The sequence below is a fragment of the Chionomys nivalis genome, chromosome 2 (assembly GCF_950005125.1).
Source record: "Chionomys nivalis chromosome 2, mChiNiv1.1, whole genome shotgun sequence".
Taxonomy (NCBI): domain Eukaryota; kingdom Metazoa; phylum Chordata; class Mammalia; order Rodentia; family Cricetidae; genus Chionomys; species Chionomys nivalis.
Window position 1 is genome coordinate 12,264,201 of NC_080087.1, and position 17,102 is coordinate 12,281,302.

General features: G+C 49.2%; 1 protein-coding gene across 8 annotated transcripts in view; it reads right to left on the bottom strand.

Annotated features, from left to right (window-relative positions):
* Positions 1–17,102, bottom strand: part of Synj2 (synaptojanin 2) — a 101,617-nt gene that overhangs the window by 6,946 nt on the left and 77,569 nt on the right. For 3 of the 8 annotated variants that reach the window (XM_057751103.1, XM_057751093.1, XM_057751137.1), the window contains 11 exons: positions 14,386–14,544; positions 12,760–12,916; positions 11,685–11,802; positions 10,349–10,567; positions 10,174–10,252; positions 9,507–9,675; positions 8,193–8,360; positions 6,750–6,884; positions 4,595–4,707; positions 3,480–3,588; positions 1,494–1,642 (listed from right to left, as the gene is read on the bottom strand). In XM_057751103.1, coding sequence (XP_057607086.1) covers positions 1,494–1,642; positions 3,480–3,588; positions 4,595–4,707; positions 6,750–6,884; positions 8,193–8,360; positions 9,507–9,675; positions 10,174–10,252; positions 10,349–10,567; positions 11,685–11,802; positions 12,760–12,916; positions 14,386–14,544 — 1,575 coding nt within the window. Of the gene's footprint in view, positions 1–132; positions 282–1,493; positions 1,643–3,479; positions 3,589–4,594; positions 4,708–6,749; positions 6,885–8,192; positions 8,361–9,506; positions 9,676–10,173; positions 10,253–10,348; positions 10,568–11,684; positions 11,803–12,759; positions 12,917–14,385; positions 14,545–17,102 lie in introns of all 8 variants that reach the window. The other 5 variants (XM_057751128.1, XM_057751154.1, XM_057751120.1 and 2 more) reach the window with 3 other exon arrangements.

A 17,102-nucleotide genomic window follows, 5' to 3' on the forward strand; every position in this document is an offset into this window, starting at 1 on the left:
GCAACGCAGCACAGATGCACAATCCAGAAGACAGAAAGCAAACTCAGTAAGTAGGCACATGCCAGAGTGACCTCTTATACTGGACACATTGGAAAAGCAAAAGTCACTCTCTGGTGCCCAGACAGGGATTACCGAGTGGCCTGCTCCTAGAACTGAGATCAAACAGAAGATCCAGAAGTATCTACAGGTGTCAGTCTCTGTGCAGCTACTGTCCTGACAAACTCATGTCTCTGCAGCAGTAAGCAAGGCTGAGAAGCTTGTGAGCGAGAGCAGAAAACGATCTGCAAGAAAAGTGGCGAGAAGCTGTCGGGGCTGCAGGAGACCACGGCCACGTAGGCCTGCAGGAGACCACGGCTGTGCGAGCCTGAAGGAGACCACGGCCATGTGAGCCTACAGGAGATCATGGCTGTGTGAGCCTGCAGGAGACCACGGCCGTGAGAGCCTGCAGGAGACCACGCAGGAGACCACGACTGTGTGAGCCTGCAGGAGACCACGCAGGAGACCACGACTGTGTGAGCCTGCAGGAGACCACGCAGGAGACCACGACTGTGTGAGCCTGCAGGAGACCACGCAGGAGACCACGGCCACATAGGCCTGCAGGAGACCACAGCTGTGTGAGACTGCGGGATCATGGTTGTGTGAGGAGAGTAAAACTGCTAATCTAGCAACTGGTTGGGGTTTCTCTCTCTCTCTCTCTCTCTCTCTCTCTCTCTCTCTCTCTCTCTCTCTGTGTGTGTGTGTGTGTGTGTGTGTGTGTGAGAGAGAGAGAGAGAGAGAGAGAGAGAGAGAGAGAGAGAGAGAGAGAGAGAGGTTGATTGTGGTGTATGAACCTCTCCTGGACAGGGAGGACCTTGGATATGTTCATTTACCACTCTCCACCTTATTCCTTCGAGACGGAGTCTTTCATTGAATCTGGAGCTAGGCTGACAGCCATTAAGCCCCAACAATCCTCCTGCCTCTGCCCTTTTCATCTCCGGGTTTACAGGTACACGTGTGGCTGTATGGTGTTTTTTGTGTGAACGGTGGGATCCAAACTCAGGCCCTCATGCTGGTGCGGCAAGTGTTCTCACCCACTGAGCCATCTTCTCCAGCCCCCATTGATGCTTTTCTACTGCACATAAATCTGTGTGTGTGAAATGACATGCATGTACCACACGCAACAGCAGCATCGGACCACCAGGCAGAAAGAAAGCTTCCACAGCCGTTCCCGTGAAGACCGGGAACATTCAGGAAGCTATTCGTAACTGTCACAGTGAGAATCTGCAAAGGACAGTCAGGTTCTTGTTCTGCTCAGCTGAGCCCAAGATGCAGCAGGAAGACGAAGGAAAAGCAGTTGCCAAATGAATCATTTTTCCTCTAGACATGGCTAAGTCTGAGATGCAGGTGTGGGTTAGGAAACCAAGTCCAGCCTCATTTCTTTTCTTGACATAACTTTGTGTAACAAGACCTCGAGCAACCTTGGAATGAGTGGCTCATATGTCTTGACTTCTTACCTTTCCTGTCCTCCTCAAAGTTGGTTTCTTGATGGCAGGAACCCTAGGAGCAGGCCGGCGGGGCAGGACTGGGGGCCCCAGGGAGGCCTCTGGCTTAGAAGACCCTTGGTCCCTCAAGGGCACGGCACCTGGGGCTGCTTCTGGGATACCTGAAACATAAAGTCGCTCAGCTCAAGTACAAGGTGATGGAATCTAGTGCATGACCTAACATTTACAGAGTCCATATCTCAGCGTCATATTAATCCAGTGTTTCCTTCCAGCTGCAAAGGGGGCTTTAGGGCGAGTCAGGACTAGACAGCCAGGTCTGGCCCCAGATTCACAGTCACCTTCACAGGGGTGGGACCTGAAGAAAGATCAGCAAGACCCTGATACCACACAGAAAACGCCAGACGTTTCTCAAGGAAGAGGACCCACAAAGCACTGGAACCTCAACAGGGGCATGAACAAGATAGCATCACGTCAATGTGGTGGCCGGACTTCAGACCTCAAACCTTGCTAATGTGTGTCACTAGAGCTGTTTGCTCTTTATATTTCACTGAGATATAATTCATCCACCTTAACATTTACCCATTTTAATGATTTTTAATGCATTCACGGGAAGTACCACTATCCAATTCTACAGCATTTTTGTTTTGTCAAAAAGAAACCCATTCCCTTTTCCTCCTTACAGCTTTCTTTCTCTTTGGATCTACCTGCCATGGACATCATGTATGTGACTAACACAGTATGTGATCCCATGTCTCTATGGACATCGTGTACACGTGGAGTAACACAGTATGGGATTCCGTGTCTCCACAGACATCATGTACACATGGAGTAACGTGGTATGTGATTCCGTGTCTCATTTCTTTCACTCAGCTTAACATTCCAGTCTACCCTCACTGAATATGTGCCACTACATTCGCACGACTGACTAATACTCCGCTGTATGTACTATATTTTTTATTCACCCCCCCCCCCGTGCCATGTAATCCTTCAGCAATGTTCCTCAGGTTTCTAACCCAGGCCCTCTGCCCTCCTTTAGTATGTTGCAAATTCCCAAGTCAGATGAATGTCCTGGATAACCCAATTGGGCAATTATAATATACCCGTATTTCTTTACAAAGGGCATAATCTTTCATCTCCAGAAGAGATTCTGGATTATCGCCCAAAATCAAGGCGGCGATTTTTAGGAGCAGTGACGTGAAAGAGCAGGAGTGAGTCCAGGTAGGATAACGAGGGTTGTGTGAGGAGACAGCACAGAGCATTAGCAGGAGGGTTGCGGGGAAGACGGCCCAGCCTCAAGTGCAGGATTTATGTACACTTGGCAGTGATTTAAATGGTGGCTTTTGTTTGTTTGCAGCAAGGACATTTACACAATGGTCCTTTGTTACCCAGCTGGCAGATTCGAGTTAGTTTTTGCGATTCTAACCTTTTCCTAAATATGCTTACATTAATATAGTTATCATATACAGAGGGGCAGAAGTGCCACGTTGCACTTGTAGAGGTCACAAGACAACTTGGGGTGACCAGTTCTCCTTTCCCTATGTGAGTCCTGGGGCTGAGTTCAGATAAGCAGGTTTACTGGCCCAACATCAACCTTTGTAAAAGTTTTATTTCTCTCTAAAATACTGCCTAATCATCATTGAATTACTTTCTATATACTCCCTGAATTTTGAGTTTGTAATTTTAAAAGAAAAATATATCAAAAATAAGTAAATATAATACTAATGGCTACTTTCAATTAATATTGCATCAAAAAAGAAGTAAAAAAGAAAAGAGAGGAAGGAAGGAAGAAAGGAAGGAGAGAAAGAAAGGCAGAAAGGAAGGGAGGGAGGGAGAAGAGAGGGAGGGAGGGAGGGAGGGAGGGAGGGAGGGAGGGAGGGAGGGAGGGAGGAGAAAGAAAAGAGCACAGAACCAAATCTTCTAGGCCACTATCAGTAAGAGGATAAAAAGGGACTTGACCCTCCCGTTTGGCTAGGGAAGGCGGTTCCCAAGAGATCCTACCTCTGCTAGCTTCCAGGAGACACCGGATTGCTGCTTCTGCCTCCTGAGCATTAGTGGTCTTGATCTGCTTGACGTTGTATGGTTTACTTATTCCAGTTCTAGCTTTGGGCTTGAGGGCAGAATTGAGACATGGATTAACAGAGGCAGGACAGCGTGTTCATCGCCTGCCTGTCTGCGGAGGCTGTCTGTATGGGAATGTGAACTGTGCAGAACCCCATCAGATGACGGACACACCCCTAGGTCTAAACCGCATCTCCTAATAGCCTTCTCTACCCACCAAGAAGAGGAACACAATAAAGGTCAGAGTCAAAGACCTTCAGCTCCCAAACAGGGTGATAGCAGGGCCTTAGTAATGTGGCCTTCCACCACCAGGCAGAGCTGGGGAGCAGTCTTAGGCCATGCCTTCCATGGTCTGTGCGAGTATGAAAATCCCTCCCAGATTCATTTCCCAACAGGATTGTCTTCCTCTTCATTCAGCTCCTGGGTCACCTGAGAGCCACTTTCATTACTGTACATCCTGGAAATCAGTCAACGCCTCAGCCTGCCTCGACTGCCTATGCCAGCCTGGCCCAGCTTGCCAGCCTGTACATCCTCCTGGGCACATCAGCACAGCCTTCCCTTCCTTGCCACCAACCTTCGCCTGCATATCCATCAGCAGTTTGGGACTCCCCCAGATGAGCCCCCTGCCCTCTCTCACCTTGCAATTTTTCAGAATCGTGCTTTGGCAGGATTCATGCCCAGTGGGTCTCTAACCTGACACCAACATGGCGAAACACATCTGACCTTTTCCTGTTCCCTTTGCCACTAACTGCTCTATAGCGCTAGACAAAGCTAAGAATCGCAAGGGAGCCAAAGAGGGGTCTGGGAGTGGGCGGTTTGCTTTGCAGGGACACTGGGGTGACTTATCCCAGTGTCTTCTACAGCGCTCTGCACAACCACCTAATAGTCCTGGAAAGAAGATGCAACTAAGCATTAGGGGTTTGGGGAATGAGTGATGGGCAGGGGGAGGGTTAAGGAGACAGAGGTACATATTCCTTGAAAAGGCACTCCACATGATCTTGGGGTGGGGCACCCCTTGACGTGCTAACCACTTCCCGGGGAGCCAGAAGACTCACTGGTTGCTGAGGTGCTCCTGGAAGAAGCTTCGCAGTCTGCAAGATTGAATACTGCCCGTGAGTGCCGGAGGAGATGGAAATATCCGAGGCTGACTTCTTCACCACCAAGCCAGCTGCGGAAAGGACAGGCGGTCAGCTTCGGCGGCTTGGTAACACAGAAGCAAGCTACAGGAAGTTGGGAGGGGGCAGCGGCAGATGCAGACACAGCCACGGTCAGGAGTACAGACTCACAAGCCATACAGAGTGCTCCCAGGCAGGCCCCATAAGACTCTCCAAAGTTTCTCTTTGGGGCTGTGGCTGTGGGTTAGCAGTAGAGTGTTCACACAGCATAGATGAGGCCTGGGCTCCGCCACGAGAAACAAAGCGGGTTTTCTGTCTGTGACAGCTTGGCCTATTGGCACAGACCGTCTAGAGAAGCAGATCTAGAATGCAAATCTAAATCTAACTCACGGGGGTTCTAATCTGACATACAAACCAATTGATTTTTAAGTGGATCAAGACATTATTATCAGGACCAATTATTTCAAATGTTATTGTTTAACAATGGGTTCGTTTTGTGTGTGTGTGTGTTTGTGTGTGAGGGCACACACATGCCACAGCACATGTAAGGACAGAGGACGGTCTGGGGTATTGGTCCTTATCTTTCAACTGGTTTGAGACAGTTTGCACTGCATGCTCCAGGGTAGCTGGTTCTCAAGGTTCTGGGGATTCCCCTACCTCCTCCTCCCATCCTGCGCTAAGAATGCTGGGATTAAAGATGGCATTTGGAGCACACTGGCTTTTACACAGATTCTGGTGATCTGAGGTCCACAGAGCCCACTGTAGAGGTCATCAGGCTGTGTGATGAGTGCTTTCCCCCACTGAGCCATCTTCCCAGCCCCAGAACATTTGCTTGCTTGGTTTGTTTTTTCTTAATATTTGAGAGACAATAAAAGTCCTAGAGTTCTCAATTCAGAGAAATAAAAGTTACTTTTTGCTTTTAGCCATTAATGTCTTAGAATATTTAATGACATAGTCAGTGGAATAAAAATAAATGACCAAACAAAAGTGATGACTATTCATTAAAAAAACAATTTTGTCAGAATTAGGGATTGAACCTCGTGCCTCATGCAAGTTAGGCCAGCACACAGCCCCGCCCTTAAACTTTTTCTCTGGACATAGTATATAGATACCCATGTAACTAGAAAAACAATGGAAGTGCTTTTGATTAAAAATGTTACTTGTAGGTAGCCAAGTAACTTTTACATCTTGATTCTTCTTTTTATTAAAGCTCTAAAATAATACGATTTACAAGTTTTATTTATGTAACTCTTCAGTTATGTTTTGAGACAGTCTCACTAAGGAACCCATACTGGCCTGGACACACTCTCCTCTTGCTGTGGTCTCAACACCTTATAAACGCAATATTCAGTATCACTTCTATTTCCTGAGTATAAGCCCACAAAAGCAAAGATATGCTGCTAGCTCAACACTGGTTACTGCTCTACATTAGCTTTGGGTGAACCCGATTTGGAAAGGAATGGCTTAGAAAAGTCTGTGTTTGACTGCCAGTTTGGGAGAAAGTAAATCATAATGGCGTAGAACAGAGACAAGTCAGAAGCAAGCCACAAGGTTATTCTGAGGTTAAGGCAAGTTTGATAGGAGAAGTATTGTCAGAGGAGCTGGACAATGTAATCTCTCATCCTAAGAGAGCCTGCATCAAATAGGGCTCATCCCCAGAGCGCCAGACAGGAGCGAAGGGGGATTGTGGCCTGGGCTAGCGGCATGCATGCTCAGGTCTCCGGGTGAACCAGAGTCCGGAAGGGCCTGTCTAGGCATCTGTCAGGGAAGTAAGCACCTGTCTGAAAGGCTAGGGAAATTCCCTCAAAGGGCTGCAGCCATTTCTACACACGGTTTCAAATGCAAGGTGTCTGGAAGCCAAAGCCAAGTTCCTGGAGGAACAGCTTTGGCACGGCTTTGTTTCGCACACCCTGAGGAACCAGTGACCTCCAACATGGAACACGTCCTAGACTGGGACAGTAAGGTGGCCCGGGAGGGGGAAGGGGAGCATCAGAAGGGACTCAGCAGGAGTCTACAGCTGTGTTTTCCATAGCAGGGGATGTGTGGTTAATTCCCAGCAGGCACGGTGGCAAGCTCAGAGCAAGCAAAGTCTTACTTGGAGGGGGGGGTCTCTGTGGTGGGTGAGGTGGCCGAGGCCTATTGGGGACGGACAGGGACCTGCTCGGAGAACGGTGGCGAAAATCCCCAACAACTTCCAGCTCCTGCTTTAACTTCGCCAGGTCAGCGTCGTCTGGAGGACATTGGCAGCAGTGAGAAAGACGGTCTCTTCCCAACGCAAGGGTCAGAGATGGCTTTGTGCACAGAGCACGCCAAGGGAGGTGCCACGGGATACCCAGCTAGGCCGGTTCAGAAGTGAGAGCCCTCTGCAGGGGGGAAGTATGCCCAATGCCTGCTTGGAGCACTCAACGAACTCTGGGCCTGGTTTACCAGGCTGGAGAAACCCTGGTATGTTTTAATGTTTAGACCCACTTCCTTTCAAAATGACCAGCCAACACATCTACGCAAGCAAATGACACAGTGAAACCAGAGTTATTAAAATTCACCCTCCTCAATAGGGAAGAGAACTTAATTCCTCATTCTAAAATGTTTCTACTGATTTGGAAGCTGAGAAGTCTCCCTTCTTTGTTAGCCTAGCTCCTTGGATACTAGGAGCTTCATTCAGCTAGCCACTTCCTGAGTGCTGGACACCACGACTGGCTCAGGACATTCCTCTGAGAAGAACAAGAGAGAAGACCAGCGGAATGCAAAGGTCACAGACGCTGACCCTGTGTCAGCCATTGTCTGTGTCCCACGGTCCCACACACCTGGCCAAATCGGAATCTCTACGGCAGACTCAGCAATTCAAAAGGTTAAGACCAACCAGCGGTGCTAGAGCGGCAAGCTACCGATCAGTTCAGGGGAACATTATCTAATACAAGGAACATGAGGGTAGGCAGGTCTTTGGACCTCTCTTGACAAGGAAACGCCTTAATTCCCTGTCAGCCATGCTCTATTTCCAGCCCTAGCTTAAGGATCCTGTGGGCTAACGCTTCTCTCTAGTTAGGGACAGAGTGACTGATGGTGGGGAATTCTGGATGGATCAGAGTCTACTGAATCTCACACTCGACCATTTAACCCAGGACACGAATTCATCCCCCAAGCCCCCTTTTTCTCTCCTTGATTCTAAACTGTATAATATCATGTGACTGAAGAAGGACATCAAAGTGTCAAGACTGAGTGTGTCTGTTCGGGAGTCCCTGAAGATTCGAAAAGTATTGGGGGACAAAATCACAAATGTCAAACCAGCTTCCAGAGAGATGTGGCCCCTTGAGTACATAAAGGCAACAGAACCGACCGGTAAATGAATTCATTTTACACCGGTAAAATGAATGAGCCAGAGGAAACAGGTGTGTGGCGTGTGGAGCCTCCCCAGCGCCAAGCTCTGTCACTCTACGCTGGATGGCCCTCTCCTGGGACCTATGCACTTGACAGCAGACCTTCAAGAGCAAAAGGGGACACCGCTCCAACCCTACCCTGGGAAAACTGGGGGAGGAGCTACCTTTGTATGTTGGCTGTTGCTTCTTTTTAGTTAGAGCTGGAGATTTGCTGACAGGGGCTGAGGAGCTCATGACATCGGAAGAGTCGTCACCACCAAGTTCACCGTCTGAGACCACAGGCTGGCCAAACTCATCCACTAAATAATCGTCGTCGTCTTCAAGAACATCCCCTTTGAGGAAGAACAAATTGCGCGAGAGTCATCAGGGAGCAGCAAGCAGCCCAGCCTTCAACCAGTGGGACTGTCTTGCTGGCTGTCAATCTGATTGGCTTGCGGATGCCTTTGAGAAGGTGTCTGTGGGGATGCGACCAGAGAGGATGTGGGGGAGGAAGAGCTCATGCAGATCTCTAGGCCTGGAGGCCCAACTGGAATAAAAGACGACATTGGTATTTTCTCTCTGCTTCCGGTTCCCTGAGGGGAGGGGAGTAGCCACTCACATGCTCCCGTACCACAATGTTCTTGCCTTGCCGGAGACCCAGATTCAATGGAACGAAAGGCTATTATCCAGTTAGATGTGTGTCAACGTGACACAAGCTGGGGTCATTAGGGAAGGGGGATCTCAGTTGACAACATGCTTCCGGAAGATTGCCCGTAAACAAGTCTGGGGGCATTTTCTTAACTGATGTGGGAGGGCCTGGCCGGGGACTCATGGTCCTAGATGTTACAACAAAGGAGGCTGAGCAGGTCCCGGGGAACAAGCCGGTAGGGAGCATCCTCCACAGCCTCTGCCTCAAGCTCCTGCCTGACTTCCTTCAGAGATGGACTGTGACGTGGCGCTGCGAGCTGAAACAAATCCTTCCCTTCCAAGTTGCTTTCGGTCATGGTTTTATCAAAGCAGAAGGAACCCTAATGAAGACAGCTATGGACCTACGAACTGTGACCAAAATGCAGAATTCCTCCCTTATAAAGGAATTTGGACACAGGGAAGCCAATGTAACTACCACAAGGATTCTATGAGACTCTTCTGGCAGCCATGGGAGCCAGGTCCCTAGGCCAGCTTCCCACCTCAGTTCATGCCCATTGCTAACAGCCTCTAGGCCTGTTAATACACATGAGGACATCTTGTCCCTTTCCAGTTCCCTGCCTCGTCTCCATATGTGAACACTGGAACACACGGGTGTGAACACTGGAATACACGGGTGTGAACACTGGAACACACGGATGTGAACACTGGAACACACGGATGTGACCCACCGCTATCACACAGACAACTTCCACACTTCACATGCCCTCAGAAGCCTTTGTGAGACGGGGTTTGGGGCGAGGCCCACCCATCCCTAGAACTCTTTGCCTGTCCTTTCTGTCAGGGTCACTCACCTTCTGACTCGTAGTCCAGACTCGTGAAGTCAAAATTCTCCTCCAGCAAGCAGGAGTTGGCAGTAGGCGACACGGGGGCCATGCTGTCGCGCTTCCGGATGAGCTCCTCCCTCAGGCCTTTTAGCCAATCTTTGGTCTTCGGTCGGATCTTCACGGCTCTGCCTTTCACCTGGGAGGCCAGGCGGCAAGCGGGGAACAGAGAAAAGTCACCAGTTTCCTTTGGTCACAGCTCTCTCTCCCAAACTGTGCATTCATGACAATTTGCTAAGGAAACCCGAAGTCTGGATCCCAGGTGAGCTCAGTACAGCTCACACACATTTGGTTGGAATAGAAATTGAATGAACACCTCCAGCTTTTCATTCTGTGCAAATTTAAATCAGGATCATAGCAAAATGGAACTAAGTGTGAGCTGCACGCCCCTTAACAGTCTCAGGAGAAAGGAGGGAAGTGCTCCCCGTCAGGTGGGAGCGGAAACCCACTGGGAACCCCAGTTTCAGCTTCTGCAAGTGGGACAGGACAGCTCCAAGACACAAGACCCAGATGGAGAATCTGAGTCGTGACGCACTATGGTGCTGACACAGGCAGGGCACTGGCCAGTGGAAATCATGGCCGTGTAACTATGGGGACGGGCCAGCTCTATGCCGCAGTGTGACTGAGAGCCCCTTACCTTCATCCCGTCCACATCTAGCACACTGAGAGCCGAGTGGCTGTCTGCAAAAGTCACCAGCATCTGCCCTTGGTTGATCCTGTGATAGGGATTAGCCAGTCAATACTAGGAAATTTAATGTGGCTCTCCCGGACCCCACGGACACCCCAGAACATACATCTGAGCGGTGGGTTACCTGACCAGAATAATCGTCCCGTAATTCCCCAAAGTCTGCATAAGCTCTGTGCGCAGGTCCTCGGGAAATTCATTTTTCTCCTCTAGGGTTGGCGACTGGAGGTTCACAACAACGGTGGCATCCAGTGGGCCTTGGACAGAGGACACTTCCTGGAAAACTCTCTCCCGGGCTCCCACGTCCACCTCCTGCACCTCCACCTCCACGATGGCCAGCACGGGCCTGCGTCAGACGGGAAGAGGGAACGGTGGAGAGCCATTGGCCTCGGCAGGTGCTGCATCCCGGTCTCTAACCTGCCCGTCCCCTAGAGCTGTTAGCTCATGAACCCACACCACAGACTGCCAGCCCTAGGCACCGTTCTCCACTGGAGCACAAGCTCGTCGCATGACTAGATGGCAATCCATGCTAGAAGTCTCAAAACACGGTTTCTTAGGGTTTATAAAGCTCATTTCTAAGGAAACGTCAGACATTAAGATAAAGATTCCCACGAAGACTGTTTCCCCTCAACACTGCTGAGGGAGGGGATAAAAGAATCGGGGCCTAACGTTCTGACTCGCCAGCTGACCCAGGATTACCGCTCTCCTCCTCCTTCCTTCCTTTGAAGGACCTTATACAGTCCTGGTAGCAACTGCAGGAGAGTTAACCTCCTTGCCTGTACCGTCTTATGCCGCCACCTTCTACCATTTCTTGCGAGGTGTTCCACAAGCTAGCAAATCCCCTCAGAGGCTACCGCCAGACTGTCCTCTCCCTGCCATCTGCCGTCTCCTTCCGTTCTTAGCCCTCAGCGGCTGAGGGTAAATGACATCTCGGAGTGCCTAACAACCTGAACCCAAGAAATAAAAACCATACAGTATCCGCCACAACGCAAATACTGGATGCAAAGCGACATCTACAGGAGAGTGGGTCAGTCCCATGGCTCTGCTAAGAGCTGGACGGAGGCTGCGAAGGAGTGGACCAGATCTGTAAGCTGTACAAGACTCCACTTGAAAACTAACAGGAAAGCCAGCTGTGCAGTGGAACGGCTGGGAACACTGAAGATACAACATTGTGCAGGTCGTATCTTTGAAATTTCCATAAATAACATCATTTGTGATATAGAGCAATGACAAAATGCTAACAATTATTACCATTAATTATGGTGGGTACACAGATCCTCTCCATACACACACACACATGCACACACACACACACATGCACACACACACATGCACACACATGCACACACACACAGGCACACACACGCGCGCACACACATACACACTCCTTCCAATCTCACAGGGACACGTGTCGGGATCCTATGGGAAAGTGGAGCCAATGCTCTCACCAGCCAGGGCCATACCTGTGATCAGATGCTTGGAGCTCCGCACGGCCGTAGTACTTGAGAGTTCCTGGAGACCAGGTGTGTCTGATTCTGGTGTCGCCATCTAGATCACTGTCTAGAAGGTTGAGTTCTCCAGCTGCTCACGAAGTTCCATTCAAGAAGCCAACAGCCAACAGGAGACACAAAACCACGTCAGTCTCTACGAACGGAAGTATGACTACCTGCAGCAAAGATCTCTGCCCCTAACCACTTGGCTCAGGCTCCTCTGCTTCCTTAAGCCTCACCCGTGCCCCTTGAGCTTGAACTTTGGCTTGGGATGCTCTGGGGCTGGGTCTGAAGCTAAGGACCAGGGAGCAGCAGTCCACCGCCTCTGAGACCTGCAGTTTTTGCACAGTGAGAGACACTGAGCTTCAGAAGCCAGAACTGTCTGGCCCTGCCTCTCAGTACTCCAGGAGCACGCAGATGTTCTCAGACTAAACGGAAAGAAAACATCTGTCTTCTACCTGTAGCTCTAGTTTCCTGACTTTGAAATCTCCATAGACCCCTCTCTTGGAAAGTGGAGAGCCTGTTTGTGTTCTAGACTGCAGGCGCTCTAACTTTAATGAGATTCGCCTCCCTTCTAGGCATCAATGACTTCAAAATAAACTTCACAATTAGCTAATTAAAAAAAAATTGAGTCTGGCTCATGTTCTGTTTGGAATTGAGGCTTTAAGAGGTAAGAATCTCGTTGAAGAAAATGGGCTCGATAAAGTATCCAAGTGGTGTCAGGAGTAGTGAGAGATAGCCCAAAAGGGGTTCGATGAAAGTATCAGAGTGGTGTCAGGAGTGGGGAGAGATAGCCCATGACTTCGCTCCTCTTTCTCCCCAGGATAAAAGGAAGAGGGTGGGTGGGAGCAGCCATGATCTAGAGACAGAACCAGCATAGAGGTGGCTCAAAGATGGTGAGATCCAGAATGACTTGGTATCATGTGGTTTGATTAATTGAGAGAAATGTGATTCACACGGCCAGGCCCCTGAGCTGAGTGACTGGTTCTTTCCCTCTGTATTAGTTCTCATTGCCCCCCTTTTGTCTCAGCAGACACAGGGCACTCACCTGTCTTGTCGTACGGGTGTTTCTTCCTCCACCACAGCACCCTATCTGTCCAGGCTGGGGTACGGCACTTGTCACTTGTATCGTAGGCAGCTGATCCAACATCATACTTGTAGGTGGGTCCAAAGTTAATGGTTCCTTCATGAAAGTCTTTAAAAATCTATCCAGAGAAAGAAATCACAAGGCTAACTTCAGAAATAATAATAATAAAAAAAGAGGTGCATTCCAAGGTGTTCTAACAAGTAGTAGAATCTGTATTTGTAAATATGTCTAATATTGGACATAAATGCCTTTTAATAGCTGGACACACCCACACCATTGTGGTACCTTGCTCTTCCTCTGCATCCCTGCCCGTCACCTCTGTCACTCTTGGAGACAGAGAAGGGATCACAGGACAGGGGTCATTGTGCTCATCTGGGCATTCCAGTGCCAGTACACAATGTGTCCATGCTGGAGCAAAGGCTCCCTCACTTGATGTAGCGGAGAAGGGAATGAGAATTAGGTGGAGGCAGAGAAAAGATTCGCAGGGGGATACAGCTCATCTGTATACTTCACAGTTAGAGCAAACCTCGAAATGGTGGCCGAGTCTCGTTTTGTGGAGGGAGAGATACCTTTTCTCTTTCCTGTGCATGGAAGCGGTCGCATTCTTGAAGACAAAGGGCATGCTCACATACCGGCTGCTGGGAGAGCGGGACTTTGAAGTAGGCAATGGTCTTAGCTGGAGAGGCTGAGCTGTGGGCACCTGGAAGCTGGCTGCTCTGACTCTAAAGAGCTGAAGACAAGTCTATAGCCCAGTGGTCCTCATCCTTCCTAACGCTGCTACCCTTGAACACAGTTCCTCATGTTGTGGGGCCCCCAAGCGTGAAAGTTTTTCGTTGCTACTTCATAATTGTAGTTTTGCTACTGTTTTGTGACCTTCAAGGGGGTCTTGACCCACAGATTAAAAACCACTACTGTATCCAAACCTGGGTCATTTATGCCATGTCTTTGATGACCTTAGAAACCTGGTCCATGGTTTACCACATGTGCACTCTGTGAGAGAAAACGCCGACAAGAAAGGGACAACAGCAAACATTATGAGCGGAGTCCAAAGTGTCACCCTGTAGTTTCTGATACCAGAAATAAAGCATCCCTACAAAGACCGCAAGTGCATAGATTGATGAGTGCATTGGCTCAGGTTGACCACGCACACCAGTGTTCGACACCTCCAACACAGTGGTCCATCTGACGTGTCAGACGGGGACACGAGAAGACAGCCATGACCCCGGCTGAGCACAGACTCTCTCTGGGGAGCCTCAGAGGAGCTGACTCCATCTGTCTAAAAGCACAGGACACTGCATTAGAGGTGGGGGAAAGTGGTCACCCCTCACTCCTCCCACTGTGAGACAGCCTCTCAGCCTTAGCAAGACACAGGGACCCTGTGTGTGCCCAGCCGGGGCCTAATTGTGTTCAGCAGCCTGTGTGCCTGTACTGTCCTGCTTTTCTCATTTCAGAAAACCCTGTGTATCTTCTACACCATCAGAGCCTGCGCTAAAGCAACTCGCAGTTCTATCATGGGAGTACCTGCATTTAGTAGACGATACTCGGCACCGTGGCAGTTACGGAAAAGACTTTAAAGGTACAACTTACTTTCCCACTTGACTTCTGTAGCTGTAACTGGTCAAATTCCATAAGTTTCTTCCAGTCCTGGCGTTTAACAAAATAGAAGACTTCTTCATAGGTAAGATCGATGCGGTAGTTGAAATCGCCACACCAAAACACGTAATCGTGGGAAAAGATGTTTCGCCCCTAAGTTGTAAGGAACATTGCCAAGTATGAGGAAGGCAGGGGAGGGGAAAGGAACAAGTCTTAAGTTTTCCGCCATAGTGTCTCATTTTGACCTAACTCCATAAATGTTCCAAGAAACCCTTATGTAATTTGCTTCTCTGTTTAATTAGTTATTTTTTGAGTTAGGGCCCCGTGCAGCGCAGGCCTACACAGGAGTACACCTCCACACCCAGGTGTACACAGTGCAGGATAAACAGGAGCCGTATCCTCAGCCCTGCTTTTCTATTTTATACAACAGTGCTCTTGAGCGGTCCAGACAAAGTCCCAAAACCACTCGAAAAGCACTATACCAACAGCTACTCTGTCACTGCGCTCCTCCTTGCTATGTCTAAATCTTGAGAGGTGTTTCCCAGACGCTCAGCATGAAGGAACCGCGGAGACTTCTCCATCACTCTCCGGCCTCCCATGCTGCCCAGCAGGGGCCAATCATCTGCGGCCAGATCTTCCAGAGCTCCTCCCAGCACAACCAGCACAGCTGCTGTGACTCTGCACAGCTCTGCTCCAAGTGAACCCTATCCTTACAGAGCCCATGCAGCAGACACTAAGGTGACCCCTCCCTCTGTGTGTGAATTGTGTAACTCACCGAAAGCCGCAAGGCTAGTACATGATAAAGTTGAAATTTGAACCCGGATCTACCTAGCTTGGAAGCCAGCTCTCCCCCTACTATGGTATTCAAATTTCTCCACTCACTGATGGTATGGACAGATTAAGATGGCCTTAACCAAGCCATGCATTTTTCTGTGGCAATGGAAATGCTTTCCATGCTGCTGACTGAGGGAACCACCGGCCAAAGGCCAGTACAGGCCAAGTATTTTGAACACAACCAAACGAGGTGGTTTGAATAAGAATGGCCCCCATAGGCTCCTAAAATTGAATGCTTAGGGCGTGACACTATTTGAAAAGATTAGGAGGTGTGGCCTTGTGGGAGTGGGTGTGGCCTTGTGGGAGTGGGTGTGGCCTTGTAGAGGGAAATTCGTCACTGGGGGTGGGCCCAGTGTCACTGTTTCTGCTGTCTGCCGATCTGCAGGGAACACGCCAGCCTACCTGCTACCATACTCCCTGCTGTGCTGGTAATAGATTAAGCCTCTGAAACTGTAAGCAAACCTCAGTTAAACACTTCTTTTAAAAAGAGCTGCCAAGGTCATGGTGTCTCTCACAGCAACAGAAGACTAAGGCAAAATGCAAGTGATTTTAAATTAATTTAAATTTCAATTGCTGCCTGTGGTCAGTGGCTATTGTAATCCACACAACCAGTACAGAGAACTAGTTTATAGTTCGTTAACTTTTCTTTCTACAGGAGGAGGAGGACTATATAGGAAAACTTTCAATTATTGGAATGCATCCAGAGTATACTGTTTCAAAGTTCCCATTTTCAAGTAAGAAAGAGCAAATTACACACAAATTGAAATTTTCCTAACTTATTTCTTCTTTAACTTGAGAAATAAAAACAACAGCGAGGATCTGAATACTCATAATTGAAACCAGATGCACTTTTGCTGTGCATCGATTCCTTGGGAGGGCCAGTCTTAAAGGCCCTGTTCTCCCAGGGAACTGATCTGTCCAACAGGAGAAGAATTCCAGGAAGCTGGAGGGATCTGTGGCAAGGACATCTGACCCATACTTTTCTGTCCCACACATCAGGCTGAGGTGCTGGGGGTATCATCTTTACATGAGAAGGAGAACACTAAAATCTCAATTTGAAAATAAATGTATTTCCGTTGATTTCAGCATGGAAATCTCTAGGTTGACACTAGAGGGCAGTGTGGCATGCATTACTGGAGACCTCAGGGCAGATAGGTTGGGGGACTATGGCTTTTCAGTCAGGATTGGCCAGTTTGGAAAAGGGAGTTCTCGTGTGTGTGTGTGTGTGTGTGTGTGTGTGTGTGTGTGTGTGTGTGTGTGCGCGCGCGCATCAGAAGAAAATAAAATCTACACTACCACCACGAAAAGGAAGTCATTCTACTTGAATTTAAATGTTCTTCACATGACCACATGGATTTTCTTCCATCATCTGAATTGAAACACCCAAAAGTGCACCCAAGAAAATCTAGGTCACCCAAGGACTTTTAGAAAGTTGAGGTAGGAGGTAACAGGACACTAGAGGACTTGGTCCCTCTTTCATGAATGACAGCACGCCTCCCCTCCCCCATGGTGGAGATTTTCATGGGGGTGAGGGTGGGCTCCTCTTAGAAGTCTAAAAAGCCAGAAAGGCAGAACTGAGCAGGCTGGCCCAGCGCACAGCCAATCAGTGTACAACCAGTGTAAAACCAGTACACAGCCAACCAGTGCACAGCCAACCAGCGCACAGCCAACCAGCGCACAGCCAACCAGTGCACAGCCAACCAGCACAGCCAACCAGTGCACAGCCAACCAGCGCACAGCCAACCAGCGCACAGCCAACCAGCACACAGCCAACCAGTGCACAGCCAACCAGTGCACAGCCAACCAGTGCACAGCCAACCAGTCAGTGCACAACCAGCACACAGCCAACCAGTGCACAGCCAACCAGCTCATAGCCA